We start from the raw sequence: 26,714 nt of genomic DNA, 5'->3' as shown, positions 1-26,714 counted from the left end.
TATACACACACAGTCACACTTGTATATGTGGTTTACGGGGACTCTGCATAGACATAATGGTTTTTATACTGTACAAACTGTATATTCTATCGCCCTACACTACCCCTACCCCTAAACCTACCCATCATGTTTTTAAGCCATTTGGTTTATGAGGACACAGGAAGTGTTTACGTTGTAATACCCATGTCATTATAAACATTTGTGTCCTCATAAACCATATATACAAGAACACACACACAATAGTGTAACTTGTGCTTACCCAAAACAATCCCAGTCCACTAGCATCATAAAAATCTTATGTGACTCTAGGGACTTTCTGGTTGGTTCCCAAAACGTTCTGTTGTCCAAAAAGTATGCGATTATAGCTAAGTTATTTCTTTTATCTTCCAGGCGAGAGAACCAAAGGCCATAATGAGGATTGAAACCCTAAATGCTACTTTCCAGCCAGCTAAAATAGGAAACCCCTTCGGCCTGCAGATCACCTATCTCAGAGACAACAGCACCAGGAATATCTTTGTGTACCATGAAGACAGTAAGGTATCACGCCCATCTTTTTAATACCTCTTAGAAATACCTTAGGATTGTGTGCTCTTACATTCTTACATTCATGCATTTGCCAGATGCTTTTATCCAAAGTGACACAATTTATCAATAAGCGTCAATACAGTCACTGTCTCTCTCAAGGTCATATTTTGAAATGTTTCATTGTGTTATCACAAATTAAACAATCGACTCCAAGCACAACTATGCAATATGCTTACAAAATCATTTTCATTTGAATAAAGGGTGAAGATGTCAGTTTTCCAAGGCCGGACATCGCTTTTGGCCACTACTGTTTACAGTTTTTTACAGACGCTAGGACACATTTCTCAATACTTAGGTCACTCTTGCAAAACTCTTCACACAGTGAGCACAACAGAAGTCTATGTGGGCTAAACTGAGGATCAATTATTATTGTTTTGGCACAAAATGCATTCAATGACTACATCTCTCAAATTTCATCAATTCTTTTCTCACTCAGACACAACAACTGCCCAAACTCTGTGTACGTACAGGCCAGTTTGCACATGCTTACATACTGTTTTCAAAACTGTTAAACTTATGTTCAAAACAATAAAATAATACAAAACTGAATAAGACAGCAATATGCTGCATTTCTACAGTAATATTGTAATGAAATATGCTGAATCTAAAAAATCAAATACTATCAAAGCAATTAGATGAAACTGAACACCTACACAAGCATTCGTTTTTCAATTTCATTATCATCCATTCAAAGAGGAAAACTTCAGAATCATTTTGTACTGTTATGTAAACAAGGTTCATGTAACAAACTGTAGTGTTATTCATGTTTTGTTAAGAAATATTACAAAAGAAAACATTGTACAATGATACCTGATGTTAGTGTTTTTAGGTCAGTATTTTATGACTGACAAGGTGTGTTTGCTGGGTGAAAACCTTTGCTAGTGTTCTGGAAGAATGAGTTGATTTGAGACATAAATTAAGTGTTTTGGTAGATTTAGTGCATTTTGAATGTGAAATTAACTGCTGTGCCAAGCTGAAAGTTGGTTTGGAGAACTGTGTGAAGAGTTTTGAAAAAGTGGCCTAAGTATTGAGAAATGTGTCCTAACGATTGTAAAAAACTGTAAATGTATGTAAAAAAGTGTGAATGCACCATTTTAGATTCATTAAATGGTGTTTTTGGGCTGGGGAGAAGATCTTTTTATTTCACAATATGACCCGTTTTAATATTTCCCCAGTGGAAATCAGATGAGCTGTAAACCTCTTAGACTTTAGGTTGTAATTTGGATGTTGTGTTGAAGATAAACTTGCAAGAGCAGCATGTTTGGGTATTTAGGTCATTTCTCATGTGTAAGTTGGAGACGTTCTGCTGTTGGTCAATATGGCGCTTCTGCCACAAATACAAGCCAGTGGTTTTTGAGCTAAAAATGCTCTTCCTCTTTCACCAACACGTTGTACCATCTCACAGACATCAGTGATGAATATTTATCATTCCTTTGAAACTTCAACTAATCGCATTTTAACACTGTAAAGACCTACAGATGAGATAATAGTCCGAAAAAATATTTTTTAATGAATTAAAAACAATTGCATGTGTTTTTTGTTGAGTAACATATTTGAAACATCAGGTTTTTATGATTCACAAAGTGAAAATATGGAGGGAAAACAGCTCAGTTTCATTCAGAGACTCAAACTGAGCAAAAAATGCAATTTAGTGCAGATGCTGATATTTATATGGCCAAAAAGTAAGAGGAAATTCTGATGCAAATCAATGAGATCTTAATAACAGTACAGCAGATACTTGCATAAAATGCATATAAATATCAATATCTGGTAATAATATGTCTTAGTAAGATGATATTTAAATGCTTAGCTCTGCAGTTTTAAAACATATAATGCAATCCAATACAATGACGATTGAGCGATGAACAAATAAACCTTCTTCAATCATATTTGATACTCACGTCTAAAAAAATGACGTGTGGATAATCAAGTAAACCGAAGTTGCTTCAGTCCAGTTGAAATATTACTAACAATATCAAAGTTATTCTTAGGTTTACTTTATAAAAATCAGTAAAGATTTCACAGCAAAAAGACGAGCTGAAGGTTTTTACAATTATACTAAAGGGTTTTACTTGCTATAAAAGTTGATCAATCAGATGACAGAAGCGTGCAGACTGCATGATAGAAATGTGCACATCAGATATGATACAGGTTTTAAACAAGACAAGAAACTTGATGTACTGGAGGATCGGCTCTGTTTTAGCTCTATGAACAGATGAAGAGATATTTTCCTCCTGTAAGATCTGATATTAGCTGTAGTTGAGGTGTGGATGTTATGTTGAGTGTTTCTGCACCTCTCAGAGGTCATACAGCAGTTATTGCATCATAAAGCATCCTCTGCTGGCTGCAGTGAAACACTGCAAAATGTTCCTTTAGTGCTCACTGCACGTGTGTGTGTGTGTGTGTGTGTGTGTGTGTGTGTGTGTGTGTGTGTGTGTGTGCAGGAAATGGTCGACTGGTTCACTGCAATCCGGGCAGCACGGTTTCATTACCAGAAGGTGGCATTTCCTGGAGCTAATGATGAGGACGTATGTGAATCAAATTTCTTCCAGCAACTGACACATAAAAATGAGTTATGAGTGTGAAACTCACTATAGTGATTGTGAACGCATGCACTATATCATGATCTTCTGACAGCAGTTTCTCATTTACACACTGCAAACAATCACTTTCTTGTTCAGTATTTCAATCTTGTAAATACTTGAGAAGCTAAATTACAAGATATTAAAGGGTTAGTTCACCCAAAAATTACATTTCTGACATTAGTACTCACCCTTGTGTCGTTCCACACCCGTAAGACCTTTGTTCATCTTCAGAACACAAAGTAAGATATTTTTGATGAAATCCGATGGCTCAGTGAGGCCTCCATTGACAGCAAGATAATAAACACTTTCATTGCCCAGAAAGACGTATTTAAAACAGTTTCATGTGACTACAGTGGTTCAACCTTATTGTTATGAAGTGACGAGAATACTTTTTTGTGCACCAAAAAAACTAAATAACGACTTTATTCAACAATATCTAGTGATGGGCGATTTCAAAACACTGCTTCATGAAGCTTTATGAATCTTTTGTTTCGAATCAGTGATTCAGAGCATGATTCAAACTGCCAAAGTCACGTGATTTTAGTAAACGAGGCTTTGTTACCTCATAAGTGTTTCGAAATTTCAATGTTTCACCACTGGGGGATACACTCTCCAAACCGCTGATTCGAAACAAAAGATTCGAAAAGCTTCGAAGCTTCATGAAGCAGTGTTTTGAAATCATCATATAATCAAAATATTAATATTTTTTATATTAATAACAATTTCTACCTTTCAAATATCAGCGCATGTTTAAAAAGCATCCATTCGCACACATTGACTTCTTCGTCTGTGTTTGGTTGTGATTTAGCTGGTACCCAGACTTACAAGGAACTTCATGAAGGAAGGTTACATGGAGAAAACAGGCCCACGGGTGAGTGTTTTTACTTTATCATCTTCATCAGCATTCAGGAAAGAGGTGTAGTCCACCGCCGTCAACCTGTTGCACTGGACATCCCAATATTTCTTGTCACTGATGCTTTTATTGCGCCTTCATTCCATGCAACCACTTTCCTACAGAGTCGTGCTATTTTCATATCACTCTTTCTTCTTGCACAATAAACCATTTTAAGTGAAATCAATATTGCATATCCTGTTATTTATTTATTTATTTGGTAAGTAGTCATGTAATAAGCCAGATAATGTACAGTCACAAAATAAAGCCCTCAGGAGTGATAATGACCTGCTGTCTGTACAGCTTCCCTTACTAATGCTATTGTTCACATTGATTCATATTGAGTCTTCTGTTTTTTAGCACACAGAGGGCTTTAAGAAACGATGGTTTACCATGGACGACAGGAGACTAATGTACTTTAAAGATCCCTTGGTGAGTAAAAGTTGATATTTAGACTTTTTTCTGGTTAAATTTTATTTCCAAATTGCTGTGTAACTCTCAACCTTCACACGCGTATACCATATACTACTACTTATAACATGTACTAATATATAAGATAACATATTAAAAATTAAGAAAATTATTTTGTATTCTATTGTTTTTTCTATTTGTTTTTTTTTTTGTATTCTATATTAATAATACAATATAATAGATTACCATTTATTTATTTTATTGTATTATATTACTGTTAAAGCAGTACAACAATTAATACATTAACATTTAATACAATTATAATATATACATTTTTTTAATGTAAAATATTATTATAACACAATACAATGTAATATGATACAATACCATTTATTTTTGTTAAACATTTATATTATATTATATTAGTAGTACTATGTAGTACTACATTTATATAATAAAATATGATATATATATATATGCATTTTTATAATATTTATATATATAATATGTATAATTTTATATTTTATTATATAATTTATTTATTGTATATTATTAATTTTATTTTACATATAAAATGTGCATATAAAGTATAATTTATTGTAATAAAAATGTGTTTAAATAAAATTATATATTTTAAAATAAAATTTTTAATAATATAATAATATAATATAATAAACTACATTGTAGTACTATGTAGTACTACATTTCACATATACTTATTTAATAAAATTAAATGATTTTGTAGCAAGTTTTTTATTTTATTTAATTTTATTTACATATTTATATGAAATAAAATGTAATTTATTATAAAGAAATGTGTTGAAATAAAATTATATATTTCAAAATCAAAAAGAGTTTTATGATATGCTTTATTAATAATATAATATAATTAATATAATAAACTATTTTGTAGTACTATGTAGTACTACATTTCACATATATTTATTTAATAAAATTAAATATGATTTTTTAGCAAGGTATTTTTAAATTTAAAAAAATTATATTTGTAAATCATGTTTGTTATATGCTTTATTATATTATATTATATTATATTATATTATATTATATTATATTATATTATATTATATTATATTATATTATATTATATTATATTATATTATATTATATTATATTATATTATATTATATTGACTCTTTTAGGATGCATACGCACGTGGCGAGGTGTTCATCGGCAGTAAGGAGAACAGCTATACGGTGGTGCCTGGCCTGCCGCCCGCTACCCAAGGATACCACTGGAAGTATGGGATCACTATTGAAACCCCTGACAGGAAGTTCCTGTTCGCTTGTGAAACAGAAGCAGAGCAGAAGGACTGGATCGCTGCCTTTCAGAGAGTCGTCAACCGACCCATGATGCCGCAGGAGTACGCAGGTACACACAATAGAACAAACCCTCAGTGAGAGTTGATTAATTGGATTTAATTTACACGCTCCTTAATTTCTCTCTCCAGTCGAGGCTCATTTCAAGCACAAGCCTTGATGCCGGCTGCAGACTGGCTGATATGCTACAGGCAGGACAGACTGGACAATCAACAGAACAGCAAAATCTGTCCAATGCCGTACATGGAAGTGCTCCGGACAGAGCGAGTGCATTGAAACAGCCCCTTCCTACCTTGATTTGGTACTAAAGAACTGGACTGTGTTGACAACATCTCCAGCAGCAACGCTGAGGCTTAGTTGTCGTGAATGTCACTATGTGTTACCAAAGCAGACATACTGGTGTCATCAGCCAAGCTACTGTACAAATATGGCATGTGAATGTTGTTCATCGCTCTTAAACGTAACATTTAATCTGTAAATTACAAGGTGAGCAACGTCACAAAACGGTTGCGTTTTTTTTTTCCCAGTGTGTTTTGACTGATGTTATTTATTGGATTATCCAAGCAAATGCTGCTGTGAAGAGTAGTGGATCTTCTGACGCTACGCAACATGACTACACTGCAAAAAGTGATTTCTTACTCAGTATTTTTGTCTTGTTTTGCAGTACAAATATCTAAACATTTACTTGAGAAGCAAATTGTTTTCTGGAAAAAAACAAAAAACAAAATTGAGATTTTGCTTAAAGGGGACATCCCTTTCACAAGATGTAATATAAGTCTATCTAAATAATGTGTGTGTGAAGTTTCAGCTCAAAATCCCCCACAGATCATTTATTATAGCTTGTCAAATTTGCCCCTATTTGGGTGTGAGCAAAAACACACCGTTTGTGTGTGTGTCCCTTTAAATGCAAATGAGCTGTTGCTCCCGCCCCCTTTCCAGAAGAGGGCGGAGCTTTAACAGCTCAACAACAACAAAGCTGGAGAATCTCACGCAGCCAAAATAAGTATTGTCATTAACTTACATTGTTCAAACCGGAGTCGACACTGATGGAGAGACTCAGGAAGAAGTTACAACTTTTAGACGTTTCTGAATGGTTAGTGGATAAATTGATGTAGTTGCTGTGGAGTTGATTCAACTCATCCACTAGCATGTGCAGTCATGTTCATCTTTTGTGCAAATCCAGCGTTGACACTAACTAAAGTTAAAAAAGTGAAATCATTATCAAGTACACCTTTAAAAAAAAAAGTTTTCACTTTAAATTAAGTAAATTTTTCTGATCCCATTAGCAGATATTTGTTCATATTTTAAGCAGAAATTCACTTCATGCTTGCTTCTCAAGTAAATGTATCTTGCTTTAAGAATGTTTTGATATTGTACTAGTAAACAAGACAAAAATACTGAAGAAGAAAATCATTGTTTGCATCATAGGGGTTTCGTTCATCTTAAAGACCCTGTTAGAAAACTGATATGATCAATATGAAGGGCAGTTCTATAGGCAGTTAATTTAATATACTACATACTACTTGTGTTGTCTGTGCAGGGTGCATGTGTCAGACTTCCATACATCATGAAGACAGTTCTGTTCTTGATTTATTTTCCTCCACTAGGTGGAAGCATATCACAGATTAGGAAGCATGTGCCCATCAGTTCTTTTTTATGCAGAATAGGGTTGATATTAGTGATATATCGGCCGATATTTGGCCAAATTGAGATTATCTGCCAAAAACCAAGCTCAGTTGAATGATTAAGACTAGTTGTAGTTCCCCTTATCTTAGTCAAAAGGTAAGAAGGGTTTTCAGATATGATTTTATTGAGTGAATATTATGTATTTAATTTATGCAATTTCATTTGCTACCAATTGCATTTTATATATATATATATATATATATATATATATATATATATAATCTCGCCGCCCTGCTTTATGGATATCAGTATCTGCGACACACACCAGTTGACCACTACTTTATATACAATATCCTTAATTTCACCCAGACTATATCTGTTGACTTTGAAGGATACATAAGAAAATTCTACAGGTTTTATATAATGGATATGAATGTTTAGATAGCAGGTTGTGATGATAATCTGATCATTATGAACTCTCTGACTTGAGCTCAGTTCTTCTTACCGCAGGTCCTCTTGTCCAGGTTATGATGCTATTCAGGTGTTTTTCTTCTGATTTGTTTAAAGGGTTAGTGAATGTTTACCAATGAAAATGTGTCAGCATTACCATTTTTTTGTTTTTGGGACTTGTACCATGGTAAAGGACAGTGTCGTCATTATTTTAAAATGAACTAAATAAGGTTGATCAGGACCCCAGCGAGAAGTGCTTTATTTTGTGATAATGACTGTCTGATTGTACATTATCCTGCTTATTATGCGGCTACTTATGAATAAATACATGGACATTAAATATTTGAGTCTCAATGATTTTGTTTTGTTTGAAGAAAGAGACTGTGGAACGCCGTTACTGACCAATAACAATCAAGTATTCCAGGCTGTCCTGTAATAAAAATGTAAACATCATTCAGTACCATGGTATATATGAAAGTACATCTAATACTATCACTCTACCATGATGACACCATGGTGCTTTTTGTAAAGTTAGATTTTTCTGGTCTGAAAAGCATTTGCATATTTTAGGACCAAGAAGGTCCTGTCGAGTTTAAAATAAATAAAAGCACATGTCGCAGTGAAAACAACAAAGAAGGCTATTCAGAAGGGAAAAATCAACTTAACCACTTCACACATGTAAAGACAATACCAGACAACGAACAGAACTAAACTGAGGGCTAACTTAATAATTAACTTTAAAAAATGTTTTCTGCTGTTGTTTAAAGCCTTTGGGTATACTTCCTTTTTTCCCCCTTTTTCTAGGTGTACATTAGCATACACACACACAGCCTATGCAAGTTATACTTCATTTGACTCGTACACATGCGTTCGACGCATGCGCAGTTTTGAGCCATCTCTCGCCACGAGTTTCAGCCCATGAATATATTTGTATTCTTTCATGCTAGAGTTGTAGAAATGAACAATCTGTCATCTATATAGGCCTCCAGTGTCGCTGTAGCTTGCATGTTCAGGTCTGTTGTGTTTATGCAGGTTTTCTTCTTATGAATCGAGCCCCCAGGGCACAGTTGCCACCTTGTGGATAAACTAATTACAAAAATCAGCGGTGCGCGACGGTACGCGCGTACTCTTCGCGTCACGTGCACTGACCCTCGCGTATGCGTAAAAAGTGAACTATACTTTGGGCTTTAGGTGCATTTACATATTGCAAGTGATTCTATTACATTTATTTTTATGATTAAAAAACATTGCAATATCAAGACTGTTAAAGGATACATTTTTTGTGCATTTCATTTTATTATATATTCATATATTATATAGTGGTGCCATGCAGTCTTATTTTTGTATCGTTGTATCACTAAAATCATTAAAATTTAACTGAATAAAAATGAAATAAACAATAAGATTACTAAAACTTTAAAATTAAAATGTAAAACACAAAATAAAAACTAATTAAAAGTATATATATATATATATATATATATATATATATATATATATATATATATATATATATATATATATATATATATATATATATAAACTACAATAGTATCTCAATGGTAGTAAAATAAGACATGGCAGCACTATATATGAATATATAAAATGAAATGTACAGAAATTGTATCCTTTAAAAATCTTGAGTATTTTCATAATTTTCAATGTAAGTGTACCTTAAACAACAGAACAAATTTAATTTATTTTTATGGTCAGAATTGCATGTTCTCAGAACATTGGTGTGTGTGTGTGTGTGTGTGTGTGTGTTTGAAGGGTTTTTTCAGACACTGTTGCCTGACCTGATGCATTCCACTGCTTTCCTTCCCCATCAGCCTGGCTCCACTGCCCCGTGGAACTGTGGGTAAGTCAATGTTGGTTCTGTCTGGCTGCTTGTTGTCATTGGCGTCCAGGCTGTGCAAGTGAAGTTGGGAGACACTAACTCACACAGACACAGCAGGAGGCTGTTTGCAACCCAGCAGGAAATCATTAAATTAGGGTGGAGTCGTACAAGCACTGGACATCCTATTTACTTCATAAGACTGATCCAAGAAGGTAAAGCCATCGCACCCGTCACCGCTTAGACACTATATTTGATGAGGGTGTGAATCTTGGTTTTAGATCAGCAGCATTGTGGCCTTATTTTATTACACATCAAAAGCACTTGAATTTTGCCCCTAACATGAAAATCTAAAAAGTTTCGAATATGCATATTTTCTGTCTAAGTTGTCAGGCACATTATAGCTTGGATATATGTCGTATATAACATATTATAGCCTACAGCAGTGTATTCATGTTACAAAGTGAGGCCAGTAGGTGGTGACAAATGAGTGAGTCATTGAATCATTCATTCAACTGATTCATTCATCTTAAAAGGTGAGCGTATAGACCAATTTGCAGCAGATGTCAGTTATATCACTTGCAGCTGCGCGCATAATGGTGGCAGAAAAACAGCGGTAACAAGTGAAGGAAAATGGGCAAAATCCACACAATAAGAGAAAAATGTTTTGTTGTGCCTTTGGATGTCAGAATCAGAATGCAAAAAATAAAGTCTTCATTTTTATAGAATACCGGCGCTGAAGACGCCCTTTGAAGCCAAACACAGATGTTTATGTTGCAAGTCTCAGATTTGTCTACTATTAAAGCATGGATCTGATGTAAACAGTAAGTCTACATAATATTCACATATGCAGTTCATAGCAGTTACAGCATGAAATAATATTTAAACCTATAACATTTTACATAGATAACTTTTAAACATTTATATCTCACAATTCTGACTTATTTTCTTGTATTTGTGTGTTTGTATCTCCCAGTTCAGACTTTATAACTCGCAATTGTGAGTTTATATCACAATTCTGAGGGGAAAAAAGTCAGAATTGCTAGATATAAACTTGCAATTCTGAGGGAAAAAGACAGAATGATGAGTATATCTCACAATTCTGTTTTTCCTTCTAAGAACTGTGAGACATAAACTCGGATTTGCGAGAAAAAAAGTCAGAATTGTAAGATATAAACTCGAAATTAACTTTTTTTTATTCTTTTATTCCGTGGCTTCCACAGACTGCTACTGCAGAACTGCCATTTACTGCCACCAGGTAGACTCCGCCCACAAAAGAATGTCATTGGTCTTTTTAAACACAAAAAAGGTATATTTATGAGTGAGTCATTGAATTAATCACTCAACCGATTCGTTCAAAAGCACTGATTCATTCAGGAATGAAACACCACTACTGTGTGTTGCTCTGAGATTTTGTTTGGAACTATTTTTAAGGAAACAGTTGTATATATATATTCAGCATATGTAATCATAGTCAGTTTTTCTTCTATAACACTTTTGATGTGTGTTAAGTTGTCTTTATCTGGGGGTCTCTTAAAACAGCTCAGCGTGAATGTTTTTTTTTACTTCTTTTTGTCATTGTTTATGACTCTTCCAATATAGATCACAATGACAAAAAACACACAAATCTAAGAGTGAAATCAGTGCCCCAAAATCTGAATACAATAACAACTGAGCATAATACACCATCATAATTACGTTAGGAATGAAAATCGTAACCTTGTAGTGCTTACTGTGTACTGTCCAGTTTTAAGACCCAATAATGTCTGCAAGTAAAATGATGCGTGCTGTACATGTCAACACTAATTACATTCTCCACTTCGAAATCATCAATGTAATAAAATGTAGTGAAAGGAAAATAAGTCCTAGTCCACCCACACCCATCTGCTTTGAAATCACTGGCTCATTTCCACAGCATGAAGAACTTATTCTCTTATCCTGCAGTCAATTTATGCATTTTCTGCTGCTTTTGTTGCTGTTTATCCAAATAGCAGAGGGTAGCGTCTGTTCTTGTGCTCTTCTTTCATGTAACGGCAGTGGTAATGATTTTCTGCTTTGTATTTGTTTTGTTCCCTCCCTTAATTAATGCCTCTTTTATAATGAAAACAAAGAGCCCTTTGAGACACTGTCATTCAGAATCAGCCCTCTCTCTTTCCGCTCTCCCTCGCTGTATCTTGGCTTTGTTAAGGCTCTGTTTTATACTAGCATCTCTCCAATATTTAGATTAAGCTCACATAGTAGCTTCATTTCGGACTGTAATCCAAGTTATCTCGCTAGCTTGACAGTTAAGACTAGGCCTTTCTCAATAGTAAAGACATCAGGCAGAATTTCACATTCGTTCATTTTACATTTTAATTGCATTTAGCAAAAAAGACATGATTGCATTTAAATAGCGTACTGAATATCGACGAGAGAAATCAGTCTATTGCATCCCCCCCCCCCCTCAAAACAAACAAACAAACAAAACAAAAACACTTTTACCCAGACCATAGTATAAACACAAAACATTCAATATTGAAAAGTGAGCCCAAAAATCGGTAGGAAAATCAGTAACACTTTACAATAAGGTTGCATTTGTTAACATTAGTTAACTACATTAGTTAACATGAACTGACAATGAAAATACTTCTAAAGCATTAGTCAATGGTAATTTAAACGTTATTAAAATCTAAAGTTGTATTTGTTAACATTTGTTAATGCACTGTGAACTTACATGAACAAACAATGAACAATTCGATTTTACTAACTAAAGTTAAAGATCTTAGCTAATGCATTAATTAATGTTAACAAATGAGACCTTTGTAAAGTGTTTCCAGAAAATCTAAAGGTCAAAATGACCAGAAATGGCAAGATAAAACATCTTAAAGTATCAGCAAATGTCTTCATATGCCACAAAGTCCCATAATTCTCACGATGACATCAGGGGCGCGTTAAAGTCGTGTAAACCGGTTGCTCCCAGTTTGCACCGGGACTATGAGATGGACTGGACAGACTGTTGAGAACAGGAGTCACGTATGATCTTCTGGAGGAATGGAAGTACGGATATTGATAAATACCAGCAGGATACCCAGAAAATGTGGTGAAGTACGTCGAGTTCTGCATGTCAGGACAGTCACTCAGTTCAGATTGGGTCGGCGACCCGTGAGACTCTCCGTAATGAGAAGGACTCAATTGTTCTGTTTTAATGAGCAGCCTTTGTTGGCTCGACTGGTTATGCGAGGATGTGGACGGTGACCCGGACGCCTTGTTCCATGCCGAAACGCTGCCGTGATGGTGATAGGACGCGCTGAAACAGCCGGGGCTGGAGTGCTGCCCGCCGTTGTTCTCGGCGTGGCCGTTTAACGGCAGGTACTGGTCGAACTCACGCACGTCGAACGGGCCCATGCTGCCGATGACGTCGCTGCTGAGCTCCGATATGTCCACGTTGCTAAAGTCGATGTTCTGTCTTGTGTTTTCCGTGGCACGCTTCGCGCTTTGATGCTGATCAGACTTCGGGGTGGTCGGAGGCGTCGGAGGGCCGTGCGCTTGAACTGGGTCAGAAACATCAGATATGGTTTGTTGGGTATAGTTAGTAGAATGGGGGTGAACCGATATATCGGCAAGACCGATATATCGGCCGATAATTGGCAATTTTCAACCATTCTGTTTGGCTGATATGTATGTTGTATTCATGTCATACACTGTAAAAAGTTTAATCTGCAACTGTAACCTTAAAGAGTTTTTTTTTTACTTAATTTTATTGGTATAAATTAATATATTTAGGTTTATAAAAAAAAAATGAAATAATATTTTTGGAGATTCCAAGTGGGATGGAAATATTAAATATGTATAGTTGGGTTGAGTTAAATAACATGAAAAACTAAACATGCATATACAATATATAGTATTGTGGTGGACCGATATATTGGCCGATATTAGACATTTTTTAAATATTCTGTTTGGCCGATATGATATTAATATATTGGCCGATTGGCATAAATTAATGTATTTTGGTTAATTCAGCAATATTAATATTTTTGGAGATTCCATTAAATAAGTTTTGTTGGGTTGAGTTGGAAAAAAATAAACTTGCATATAGTATAGTGGTCAACCGATATATCGCCAAGATCTATATATCGGCCAATGTTTGGCATTTTTCAATCATTCTGTTTGGCCGATATGGTATTAATATATTGTCTGATTATAATAAATTAATTAATGAATGTATTTAGGTTAATTCAGCAATATTAAATAATTTGGAGATTCCAAGTGGGATGGAAATATTAAATATGTATAGTTGGGTTGAGTTAAATAACATGAAAAACTAAACATGCATATACAATATATAGTATTGTGGTGGACCGATATATTGGCCGATATTAGACATTTTTTAAATATTCTGTTTGACCGATATGATATTAATATATTGGTCGATTGGCATAAATTAATGTATTTTGGTTAATTCAGCAATATTAATATTTTTGGAGATTCCATTAAATAAGTTTTGTTGGGCTGAGTTGGAAAAAAATAAACTTGCATATAGTATAGTGGTCAACCGATATATCGCCAAGATCTATATATCGGCCAATGTTTGGCATTTTTCAATCATTCTGTTTGGCCGATATGGTATTAATATATTGTCTGATTATAATAAATTAATTAATGAATGTATTTAGGTTAATTCAGCAATATTAAATAATTTGGAGATTCCAAGTGGGATGGAAACATTAAATATGTATAGTTGGGTTGAGTTAAATAACATGAAAAACTAAACATGCATATACAATATATAGTATTGTGGTTGACCGATATATTGGCCGATATTAGACATTTTTTAAATATTCTGTTTGACCGATATGATATTAATATATTGGTCGATTGGCATAAATTAATGTATTTTGGTTAATTCAGCAATATTAATATTTTTGGAGATTCCATTAAATAAGTTTTGTTGGGTTGAGTTGGAAAAAAATAAACTTGCCTATAGCATAGTGGTCAACCGATATATCGTCAAGATCTATATATCGGCCAATGTTTGGCATTTTTCAATCATTCTGTTTGGCCGATATGGTATTAATAAATTGTCAGATTATAATAAATTAATTGTATTAAGGTTAATTCAGCAATATGAAATAATTTGGAGATTGGAAGTGGGATGGAAACATTAAATATGTATTGTTGGGTTGAGTTGGAAAAAAATAAACATGCATATATAGTATTTAGTATACTGGTTGACCGATATATCGGCCGATATTTTACATTTTTCAAATATTCTCTTTGGCCGATATGGTATTAATATATTGGTCAACTGATATAAATTAATGTAATTTGGTAAATTCAGCAATATTAATAATTTTGGAGATTCCAACTGGGATGGAAACATCAAATATGTTTTGTTTTGTTGGGTTGCGTTATTTAAAAAAAATAAAGTTGCATATAGTATAGTGTTTGGCCGATGTGTATGTCATATTCATGTTATACACCGTAAAAAGTGGTAACCTGCAATTATTACCTTAAAGGGCTGTCTTTACTTAATTTAACCCATAAAAAAATATTTTGTTGTTATAAATGAATGTATTAATGTTGATTCAATGATGCAAAATAATGTTTTTGACTTTTTTAATTTTTTATTGTAACATTTTTCAATGTATTTGCTGTGTACTGTGTGTAAAATTAGCAATGCATGGTCTTTATTTAAGAAAATATGATTCCTAGTGCATGTAGACTTACCTGGTTACAGTATTTAATTCATTTTTATTCAAATATTTCTATTTGTGAAAAATACCATAGTAGGATTACAAAATAAGTTGCCATCTAAAGTATAAATCTGTAAATTCCCATATAATAATTCTTTTTCAAATGATTTCTAATTAAATTATATATATATATAAAATATTATTGTGTATATTATAAATTATATCTAATTCTATATTAATAACAGCCATAATAACAGCCCACACCATATTTCTAACAGTGAAAATAAATTTAATTTCAGCAAATGTTATGCATGTAAAGCAAGTAAAAAACCCCAGCTCTTTAAGGTAACAATCGCAGGTTAGCATCACAGTGTATATATCGGCTTTATATCAGTCATCAGCTCTTATAGATATCGGCATCTGCAATAAAAAAAATCAATGTCGGTCGACCACTAATATGGTACAACCCAATTTGTAAGACAGTGGATCTTGCATAACTCACCACCATGGACCGGTTGATTGTGCATCCCTCTCATTCCCGCTTCCGTCTTGTACATTTGATCCGAGGGATGATGGATCTTCTCAGCTCCCGCGTCCAGTTCACTCTGACCCGGCTTCAGGCTCTTCCGTCTCCGTGGCTGGTACTTATAATCCGGATAGTCTTTCTTGTGCTGGAGTCGCAGTCTCTCTGCCTCTTCCACAAATGGCCTCTTCTCGCTCTCAGAGAGCAGCCTGGACAATCCGTGAGAAAGTGTGTGAATGACATACAAATGTACATTAAGAAACCAAAGATCCGGATTTAGATGGAAGCTAATGCAGATGTAGACCATCTCGCTCCAGATGGTTTACAAGCAGACCCACAGAATATAGCATTTATTCCTTTAAACTACGTGACTTTTAGTAGCTTCTGTCATTAATACAAGCACTTTTTCCCAACAGTGACTAGCACACGTTCAGTTAGTCACTACTTTCGGTAACACTTTCCAATAAGGTTTCATTTGTTAACATTATGGACAATACTTCTAGCATTTTAATGTAACATTTACAAACACATTTGTTAACATTAGTTAATGCACTGTGCACAAATGTTAATAAATGCTGTAAAGAACGAGACCTTATTGTAAAGTCTTACCCAACTTTCTTTGCTACTATAGTCACTATTTGCATCAGACTATGTATTATGAATTATTGTTTGCACCTATTCCAGTTTTACTAGTAACTAAACACTTATTATATAAGATACTTGTCTTGCCTTGTATGAGAAATGATTAATCCCAATGGTCACATTTTGTTTTTGACTTGTTAAATAACTAATCTGCTTTACAGTTCAATTAAAAATCTCACTAGTAAGATTAACACTTAACACAGGTCTATTTAATTATAAATCCTAATAAGTATTTGAAACAATCTAATTTAGCACTGTAAAAAGTGTTAACCTGCTTTTGTTACTTTAAAGAGCCTGATTTAACCCATAAAATGTTTTTGTTGTAAACTAATGTTGATTGAGTGATGCTGAATATAACCAGTTAGTGGATTTTTTTTAAAACCATTTTTAGGTGTTAAAAAGATTGGCTTAGTAACATACAAGTAGCTTGCCATACACAAGCCGATACCAATGCTGTAGTTTAATAACTCTTTGTGTACGTAGGCCTACATCATTTGCATAACGTAACGTAAAATGTGTACCTCCATAACTTGCCCAGGGTCTTGCTGAGCTCGGCGTTGTGCAGATGCGGGTACTGATCCGCCAGCTTCCTGCGCGCAGCCTGCGCCCACACCATAAACGCGTTCATGGGTCTCTTGACGTGAGGCTTGTCTTTCAAAGACCTGCTACCCTGCATAGGCATCGGCACCAGGGACCAGTCGTAGCCTTTGAGAACCTGCGACACGGCATCTCGGATGCACGGGGGGAAACGGGCGTCTTCCTCGCTGTCCGCCCGGTTGCCGGTGCCGGTTTGCGACCCTTGTTCGTCGGACACTGATGGAGAGGACGGTGAATCAGAGTCTGCATCGCCGATAAAAGAGCTTTCTGTCCCAGAACTAGTTTTATCCGGCTCCTTGGACATTTTAAAATCCTCGCTGGAGAAACGTAAGCTGAAGAACGTATAACTTTACGCGCAGCGCGCGCTGGTGTATATTCCAGATAAACCTACTGATTTCTCGGTTTCTTGAATCTCACGCCTCCGTCGATCAACACTGGCGGATGAATTGGCAACATTTCACAACTTGTTGGTAAGAGAGAAGTTTTTGTGAGGCTTCTGTACTCTCGCGCTCCTCCTTCTCTCGTCTCATTGGAGGAGAAGCTTTTGCGCAACTTCACCAATTGGTCTGTCCAGGACATCAGCAACTTTTTCAGTTAATTGAACATAATTGACTAACAAATTAGACCATAATGCCATAACTGCTCATGGGTTCCTGCATAATCCAATCTGCGCCCACTGTATTTTATGAAAACACTTGTAGGTTAACTCAATAAACATGACTTGAATAAAACACTGCAATATTTTGTATGTGAAAAAATATAACTTTTTTTCCCCATAATTCATTGCACAAATTATTGTCATATTTTTGCTTTAAGTGTTGTGGAAACAACAAGTGAACACAATAAAAACACACTAATATTCATTATTATTTAATGAAGGAAGATTTGAATTCAAAGGTTGAACTTTGTTAATTTCTCATGAAGTATTTTTTATAAAGGTTATTAAGCACAATATTGATGTAAACAAAATATTTCCTGAATTGCACTGTAAAGTTGAATGGCATATTCTTTTTGACCCCGTATTGTGACAACATGCCCCGATAAAGGTCAACATATATATATATATATACATATAGTAGTCAACATTTGAAGTGGATCAAAATCTTTCATCAAAGATATCCACTATATATATATATATATATATATATATATATATATATATATATATATATTATATATATATATATATATATATATGGTGAACAGTTTTTATTTCAACAATTATTACCAAGTCGAGAAGCATACATTAACTTATGATTAACTACAGAAGATCAGTCTGAAGGTTGTGTTGGCAGAAGCGCATTGTCCTCTGATTGGTCAGTCCGCTGCGCGTGATTTCTTACGCATGTGCAGAGCACTTGGACAGTATGGCGTCCTCCAGTGACAGTCCTGAGAGCAGCGAAAGTTTCCTAAGAAAGCGACGTGGCGATCCGCTTGTTTCAGACAGTCTTTCACACGACAGCTGCAGCGAGACAGCGCAAGACGAACACTCGACCAAATATGACAAGAAAGTGGGCGTTTCGTCACAAACCGGAACCTACTGGCTCACGCGCATCCTGCTACTGCGAGCCATTGCTTTCATCTACTGTGAGTTCGACAGGTGGCCGCTCTACAGGATGCAGTTGCTAAGAGATCAGACACAATTGGTTACATCACATTAGTTACAACTACTAGATATGAGTTTGCATATGTGAAACACACACACTATAATATATATCTGTGTATAATAACCCAAGTGTGAAATCATATCTTTTCTAGTTGTGGCATTCACTGTGGCTTACAACCAGAATAAACAACTGATTGGAGAAAAAGGGCTCATGCCATGCAAGGACTACTTGAGGAGCGTCAAGCGCTATGTGGGTGGCAAGATTGGCATTGCGGCCCTGGCCTACACTCCTTCAGTCCTCTGGTTTATGGATTGGAGTGATATGGATGCCAACCTGGATGGCATCGCTCTGGCAGGGATGGCACTCTCAGGGTTTGTCTTGCTCATGGGAAGAGCCAATATGATCATTATGGGAATACTGTGGATCCTGTACCACTCTATTGTGAATGTCGGACAGCTTTGGTGAGCACACACACTGATCTTTCTCATGTCATTATTGCAATAAAATTAGATTGAATTATGCCGTTTTGATGGAGAAAAATAAATTTTGTCACACCTACAGCATTCCCATGCTTTTTATATGAAGCACATTTCTGCCACATAAGAAAAAATCATGATTAGGTAAATCATAGTAATGACTTAAATGTCATTATGACATGTTTTCCACATCATTTCAACATTTTATCTCATAATTATGATTTAGTATGTCATTTTTGACTGTCAAAATTTCACCATGACATGAATCGAAATTATGACAAAAAACAATGTCAGAACTATGAGATAAAAAACATAATTATGACAAAAATTACTTAAATTATGAGATAAGTCATATTTGTGAGAAGTCAAAATTATTACATACCAAGTAATAATTACGAAATAAAAATTTTCAAGTCGTAATAATGACAAAAAAAATTGGCATTCGAAATAGACAAGTCGTTATAGCATTTTTTCCACATCGTTTCAACATTTTATCTCATAATTATGACTTACAGTATGTAGGGCTGTCAAACGATTAATCGCGATTAATCGCATACAAAAGTTTGCATAATATATGTGTAATGTGTGTAAATAATATGTATATATAAATACACACAAATTAATGTATATAAAAAAATTTTATTTATGTACAAAAAATGTATTTATATATAATATAAATTATATAAAAATATAAATAAATAAATATACTTGTAAATATTTCTCAAATATATACATGGATGTGTTTGTATCTATATATACATAATAATTACACACAGTACACCCACATATATTAGGCAAACTCAAACTTTTATTTTGTATGCGATTAATTGTGATTAATCGTTTGACAGCCCTAATAGTATGTCTTTTTTGACTGTCAAAATGTTATGACTAGTTGAAATTATGACAAAAAAAACTGACAAATCAGAATTTTAACAGAGTTAAAAAGCCATAATTATGACAAAAGTGAGTCATAATTGGAAGTCAAAATTAGAACATACTATTAAGTAATAATGCGATAAAAAGTTGAAAGTCATAATTAAGAAAAAAGTTTGGCACTCAAAATTATGCAACTTTGTCATTGATATTTTTTTCACATCATTTCAATGTTTTATCTCACAACTGACATTTTATCTCATAAAAAAAATGACTTAAAAAATTGTCATTATGACAAGTTACAAAAAACAATGACAAGTCATAAAAAGCCATAATTATGACAAAAAATTACTTGAAATTATGAGAAACAGTCATAACTGTGCAAAGTCAAAATTATAATATGCTCAGTAAATATGAGATAAAAAGTAGAAATTATGATAAATTCAGCACTCAAAATTATGACACTGTCATGGCTTTTTCCACATTATTTCAACGTTTTATCTCATAATAACACTTTATCTCATAGTATTGACTTTTTATGTCATTGTTTTTTTTTTTGTCAATTTTGAATTATGTAATAATTATGACTTTTTATCACATAATTTAGACTTTTTGTCTCATAATTATGACTTAGTGTGTCAATAGACAGTCAAAATTTTGTCCTTATGAAATTGACGTAAAAATCAACGACACAAGTCAGAACTATGAGATTAAAAGTCATAATTGACAAAAAGTGACTGTTTAAAATTATGAATTGCTCAGTCATAATCATGAGATAAAAAGTCTAAATGATGTGATAAAAAAGATAATCTATTACATGCGTTGAAATTGACAAAAAACAATGACATAAAAAGTCAAAACTATGTTCTAAAATTATTAATGACCAAAAAATTGACTGTCATAATTTAGATTTTGTCATAATTTCGACTTTTATCGATAATTATGCCTTATGAGTTATGGTTCATCAAATCATGAGGCGAAAATGGGCTCCCATACTTTCATGTGGTGAAAATGAATTTAATCTCATATATTTCTCTTCTTTTCTTTTATCCAGGTACTCTTTTGGTGAGTAACCATCTCTCACATTTTTGTGAAATTATGCCATGCACTCTTTGATTTCTAGCAGCATATCCTCATACAACACTTTAAATGAATTAACAGAACTCAAGAGTAAACCAGAGCCTCTTCTCCCAGAATTCCCTTCAATGTTTAGAGGTTTGATTTAGGATCTGCACAAGTGTGACCGATTGAGGCTTAGAAGCCAAATCCGTTGGGTAAGACGTGAACACTGCGCCAGCTCGCAGCGGGGAGATGAGCGTTCATGCTGGCTGATTCATCTGAACTTTTACCCCAGCCTTTTTACCACATCTGTGAGCGGCCACTTTAAACGTTCCATCCCACCAAAATCCAAATTCTCCAGATAAACAAGAAAGCCACAAATGGGCTCAATTGGCCAATCAGGTTTTCATTTAGGTCCATTGTTGAATGGAAGACAAGAACATGTTTTTTGATTTATATTTGAATATTTCTTTTGTGTTTTACACCAATTGTGTCATTAAAAGCCATTCCTGGTTTTAGGGATCAATCCAAGTGCATGTAAAAGTGTAATGTCACAGTAATGGATTTCAGATGATTATAAATCTTTATTCATTTTTAATAGTAGTCATACCAGGGATGTCACACTTCATCAATATGGATTGATACATTGATCAAATAACTAATGATATGATGCATCGATGCAAAGTGCATAAAATCTCATATATATATATATATATATATATATATATATATATATATATATATATATGTCTCTGTATATATATATATATATATATATGTATGTATTAGGTAATATTATTGGGTAACTGTTTTTAATTAAAATGAATTAAATAAGTAAAAGATTAAAAGGAAATGAAGAGAATAAAGAAAAAAGAAATAAGAACGATAAATAATCAATTTAAACTATTTGCAAATAATATATTCTTTTTAAATATATTCACTCGTATTTATACCTCTGATATGCTAAAAATGCTAAATGTTTCTTGTCACATTTAGTTAAGAATAACATTAATCATATCATATTATTCAAATAATAGCATGTTTTCAATTCAAAACTGCAAAATAATTTTTTTTCATGGAGAGTAGTTTGCATCACTGTATATTACTGTCGGCCGCTGAATATTTCAATCATAAAACAGTCATCATATATGAAAAGTTTTGCTACTTACTCGCCACACACTCTTTCACTGCTTAATCGAAAGCGTCGCATTAGAATTCACACTCGTCTTCTGTGAACAGTAAGCCCCGCCTTCTTTGATTTTATTGGCCAGTCACTCATTCTGACAGTGATGAGCGCTGTTAGACCTCTGAGGCAGACCAGCCTAAAAATGTAACTTTTAAAACATTTGTCATCCTAACAACAAACAGACGTGCAGTTTTTGTGTGTGTGTCCCTTTAAATGCAAATGAGCTGCTGCTCCCGGCCTCTTTCCAGAAGAGGGCGGAGCTTTAACAGCTCAACAACAACAAAGCTGGAGAATCTCACGCAGCCAAAATGAGGATTGTTAGTAAATTACATTGTTCAAACCGGAGTCGACACTGATGGAGAGACTCAGGAAGAAGTTACAACTTTTAGACGTTTCTGAATGGTTAGTGGATAAATTGATGTAGTTGCTGTGGAGTTGATTCAACTCATCCACTAGCATGTGTCGTCATGTTCATCTTTTGTGTTGAATTGACCCTCGTTTGTGAAGCAGTGCGGCGTAAAATAACGGCAGGTCAACAACACTCTACTACAACAACTCTTCCTCTTCTCTAAAGCAGCCCAACATGGCCCCGCCCCCTTTGTTGCGTGTTCTCGTGGGTGGGTTTATGTAAATTTTAGGATTAGTGATGTCACCAACCCAGGAAGAAGCTCGTTGTAGTCCTTAAACAGAGTTCTTTAACATAACTCTTTACCGACGTACCTTTGCAGATGTTGTTTATGCTCAAACAGCAACATTACACACTAACTAAAGTTAAAAAAGTGAAATCATAATCACCCCTTTAATAAAAAAGGCACATAATATCATAATATTGATCTGAATCCAAGCAAATTGTAATCATATTGCAGCATTTTTTTGAGGTATCATAAGAGAATCAATATCAGATCGTATCGTGATGAACCGTCTGATTTACAGCTCTAATACATGCAGTATAAATAGTTTAATTTTGTCACATTTTTATGAACAGTAACTTCAGTGTGAGTGTTAAACTGGTAATCTGTTTTAATTTTATTTGGATAGGAGTGCCATGCAAAAAAAAGTTTCATAACTCCTGTAGAGTCCAGTTAGGAGTAAACTAAATTAAGTGCAAAGAGAACATGGCGGCATCTCAAATATGCAGAATCTTCTGTTCTCCTCCCAAAACTCAAATCCAATCAGCGGAGCTGCAGATGTAATGAATTATTCAGTCCCAAACCAAATAATTGTGTCTAGAAATCTGATTAGGGGGTGTAAAAATAGTGCAGAGATACTGGAGCGATTCTGTCGCCCATCTCTTCTGTGTATGATACTTTGGAGAGATAAATGCGAGCACCTCCAAAATCTGTCACGCTCCAATCACTGATTTCTGCCCACTTTCCAATGTGAGCTGCACACTAACAACCTACGGGCTCTGTGCAAGTAAACACCGCGCTCGGATGCTCTCCATGCTTTCTGAAAGAACATTTCTTTCCCAGAGAGATATTACAGCATTTGTACCATAAACTCTGCCTAGAAGTGATCATTGCAAAACATTTTGGTTGCATCTCATCGATTCATTGGTTCCAATGCGCTCAGGGCCAGATGAAACCTCTGATGAATAAACACTTCATTCTCTGTTCATTTTTGATACTCTCTGGATTTAGCTTGGATTGGCTCTCTAAGGAGAAGTTTAGGTGGCAGTCATTTAGAGATTCGAAGCACATTCTCTTTGCTTTATTTGTTCTTTAAACCAGCAGAAACGCACATGGGTGGTGTTGCATGCCAAGTGAAATACTAAAGAGAATATTTGATTAATCGTTTTACTCTGTCTGAAAGATGCCCGGGGCACCTGCTTTAAAGGCTCGGTCACAACAAAGACTACATCTTTAAAGTGATAATCATTTTAATTCAAAGAAAATAGTGAAGTCCACAGCTCAATATTGTTGGAATCACTTTCAGAATGATTTTTTCCAGATCATTAACCATAAAAACACTGACAATCAGAATCCATTAAAGCGCAAAGAGCATTTAAAGCAGTGCGTGCTTAAATAGATGATAATATTTAGTTGGTTTTTTTTGCACACCAAGAGTTAGAGTTATTCGTCTTTGTGTGAACAGGCCTTTATTCTGGGCTTGTGCCAATGTTATTTTAGTACGATTGATATACTATTATAATATTTGTTTTCATTTTAAATTTGGTTAAAGTTTAGTATTTTTTTTCTGTATTGTTTCTATTTTCTATATAGTTTTAATTAAGTTTTAGTTTTACTTATTTTAGTACTTTGTAATTTAAATTAACCCTTGTGCATTGTTCAAATTTACTACCCTTTCGTTATGTTCGTGGATGAAAACATCCACTAAATTAAACTACTGTAAAAATGTATCAGATAAATATTATTTTTTTCAAATGTTTTTGCATAAATCTGTTAATCAACCTCAGTCCTGATCAAAACTACTAAATGTTTAAAAAAAAATCAAAGATTTTTCCTTTTTTATTGCCAAGTTTATAAATGATGTCACTGATTTAGAGAAAAAAACTAACAAAATGACTGATTTTCAATATAAAAAGTGATTATGGACTGGATTTTTTTTTTTAACCTTTTATCACAGTCTTGGACATGTCAAAGATTAGTAACAACATTGGTTTTGATGCATTGTTAGTTTTTGTGCAGCATCAGATTTAAATATTTTTCTCCCTCATTTATTGTTCGTGGCTGTTTTTGCCCCATTGACTTCCATTATAATGACATTTTTTGATTGCAAAGCCATGATACCATATAATCATGCATTCTTGATTGATGGTGGTTTTCCCTGTTGGGAAGAGGTAAAATTTCTCATTTTTACAGTTGATCACCAGGTGGCACCATTAACCCTTTAGATAGGCCTGTGCAAAAAAAAAAAAGCTTAGTTACTGGCTTTTATATGGAGTTATATGGAGTATAACAGTATATTATAGTGTGTGTGTGTGTGTGAGAGAGTAAGACCTTTACGCACTTACCTTGATGCATCTGAGAAAATCTTTTTTTACCTTTTATCAAAGCTTTTCAAAGCATTTTCCCAAAATATGTATCAAAATAAGATTTGTCACCAAAAATCATTCCATTTGCTGAAACACAGAGAAAGTTGTGGCCAAATTAAGATTCAAAAACACCCCACAGTGGGTGAATACATCCCCAACAACACATAAGGGTTAAACAAAAATAAGATGTAAAGATATATAATACAGTAGTGGCCAAAAGTGATGTCCAGCCTAGAAAAATTTACATAACATTTTCTCAAATATTATTAAAAATGTGTCAACGATTTTATAATCATATTGTATAGTTGTGCTTCAAATCAGTTGTTATTTGTGACAATAATACATAATACATGAAATTATGAACACATAAACAAGGAGACAACCAACCGAATATTAATAACTGATTATGCTGTAGTCAGTGTATGCTTTTTCTTGTCAGCTTTTTGTTTTCATGCATTTTTTTTGCATAGTAATACAAAGTAATACTTTTTTGCCTTATTTTTATATTTAAAGGATTAGTTCACTTTAGAATTAAAATTCCTGATCATTTACTGACCCCCATGTCATCCAAGATGTTTATGTCTTTCTTTCTTCAATTGAAAAAAAAAGGGGAAAAAAATAAGCTTTTTGAGGAAAACTTCAAAGAGCTCTACATGATCCCAGACGAGGAATAAGAGTCTTATCTATTTTCTAAAAAAAAAAAAAAAAAAAAAAAAATATATATATATATATATATATATATATATATATATATATATATATATATATATATATATATATATATATACTTTTTAACCACAAATGTTCGTCTTGCACTGCTCTGTGATGCGCCACACATTACATAATCATGTTGAAAAGTTCATATAGGCGGAAGTACTCCATCTAATTTTCTTCTCCAACTTCAAAATGCTCAGTACTTCCACCTACGTCATGCATGACCTTTCTAACGTGATTACATAATACATGCTGCATCACAGAGCAGTGCAAGATGAGCATTTGTGGTTAAAAAGTATATCATTTCATATAGATTAGACTCTTATTCCTCGTTTGAGATCATGTAGAGCTCTTTGAAGCTGCACTGAAACTGACATTTGGACCTTCAACCCGTTGAACCCCAGTGAAGTCCACTATATGGAGAAAAATCCTGGAATGTTTTCCTCAAAAACCTTCATTTCTTTTTGACTGAAGAAAGAAAGACATGAACATCTTGGATGACATGGAGGTGAGTAAATTATCAGGAAAATTTAATTCTGAAGTGAACTAAATCTTTAAAATCTTTAAAATAAAATGGAAAATATTTTCCTCATATTTTGATCGTTTAATCAAACTTTTAGGGTCAATTAAAACAAATACCACTCCCG

At 34.0% G+C, this 26,714-nt stretch overlaps 3 protein-coding genes across 4 annotated transcripts in view; 2 read left to right on the top strand and 1 right to left on the bottom strand.

Moving 5' to 3' along the window:
- Positions 1-8,214, top strand: part of LOC137007676 (arf-GAP with dual PH domain-containing protein 1) — a 34,086-nt gene extending 25,872 nt beyond the window's left edge. For both annotated transcript variants that reach the window (XM_067369286.1, XM_067369287.1), the window contains exons 6-11: positions 391-537; positions 3,030-3,113; positions 3,979-4,041; positions 4,423-4,494; positions 5,634-5,862; positions 5,942-8,214. In XM_067369286.1, the coding sequence (XP_067225387.1) occupies positions 391-537; positions 3,030-3,113; positions 3,979-4,041; positions 4,423-4,494; positions 5,634-5,862; positions 5,942-5,970 (624 nt within the window). In that variant the 3' untranslated portion in view covers positions 5,971-8,214. The remainder of the gene's footprint in view (positions 1-390; positions 538-3,029; positions 3,114-3,978; positions 4,042-4,422; positions 4,495-5,633; positions 5,863-5,941) is intronic.
- A 3,954-nt stretch (positions 8,215-12,168) lies between these two features.
- Positions 12,169-17,860, bottom strand: sox8a (SRY-box transcription factor 8a). The gene is made up of 3 exons (XM_067368819.1): positions 17,082-17,860; positions 15,898-16,127; positions 12,169-13,250 (listed from the first exon to the last, which is right to left on the bottom strand). Exons 1-3 carry the CDS (start codon positions 17,459-17,461, stop codon positions 12,640-12,642), a joined length of 1,221 nt encoding a protein of 406 aa, XP_067224920.1. The 5' UTR covers positions 17,462-17,860; the 3' UTR covers positions 12,169-12,639.
- A 593-nt stretch (positions 17,861-18,453) lies between these two features.
- lmf1 (lipase maturation factor 1) overlaps positions 18,454-26,714 on the top strand; it is a 42,795-nt gene continuing 34,534 nt past the window's right edge. Inside the window, exons 1-3 of the mRNA XM_067369556.1 lie at positions 18,454-18,744; positions 18,916-19,225; positions 21,168-21,178. Of these exons, the coding sequence (XP_067225657.1) occupies positions 18,525-18,744; positions 18,916-19,225; positions 21,168-21,178 (541 nt within the window). The 5' untranslated portion in view covers positions 18,454-18,524. The remainder of the gene's footprint in view (positions 18,745-18,915; positions 19,226-21,167; positions 21,179-26,714) is intronic.

Source organism: Chanodichthys erythropterus, chromosome 19 (assembly GCF_024489055.1).
Source record: "Chanodichthys erythropterus isolate Z2021 chromosome 19, ASM2448905v1, whole genome shotgun sequence".
Classification (NCBI taxonomy): domain Eukaryota; kingdom Metazoa; phylum Chordata; class Actinopteri; order Cypriniformes; family Xenocyprididae; genus Chanodichthys; species Chanodichthys erythropterus.
The sequence above is the reverse complement of the archived record's forward strand: the minus strand, read 5'-3'. Positions and strand labels throughout refer to the sequence as shown.

Bases quoted from the DNA above. Each gene is read 5' to 3' on its own strand.
- sox8a (XM_067368819.1), bottom strand. From the start codon at position 17,461: ATGTCCAAGGAGCCGGATAAAACTAGTTCTGGGACAGAAAGCTCTTTT. The intron at 16,128-17,081 runs GTACACATTTTA...CGGATTGTCCAG, and splicing joins ACCCTGGGCAAGTTATGGAG to GCTGCTCTCTGAGAGCGAGA. The intron at 13,251-15,897 runs GTGAGTTATGCA...TTTCTGACCCAG, and splicing joins CAATCAACCGGTCCATGGTG to TTCAAGCGCACGGCCCTCCG.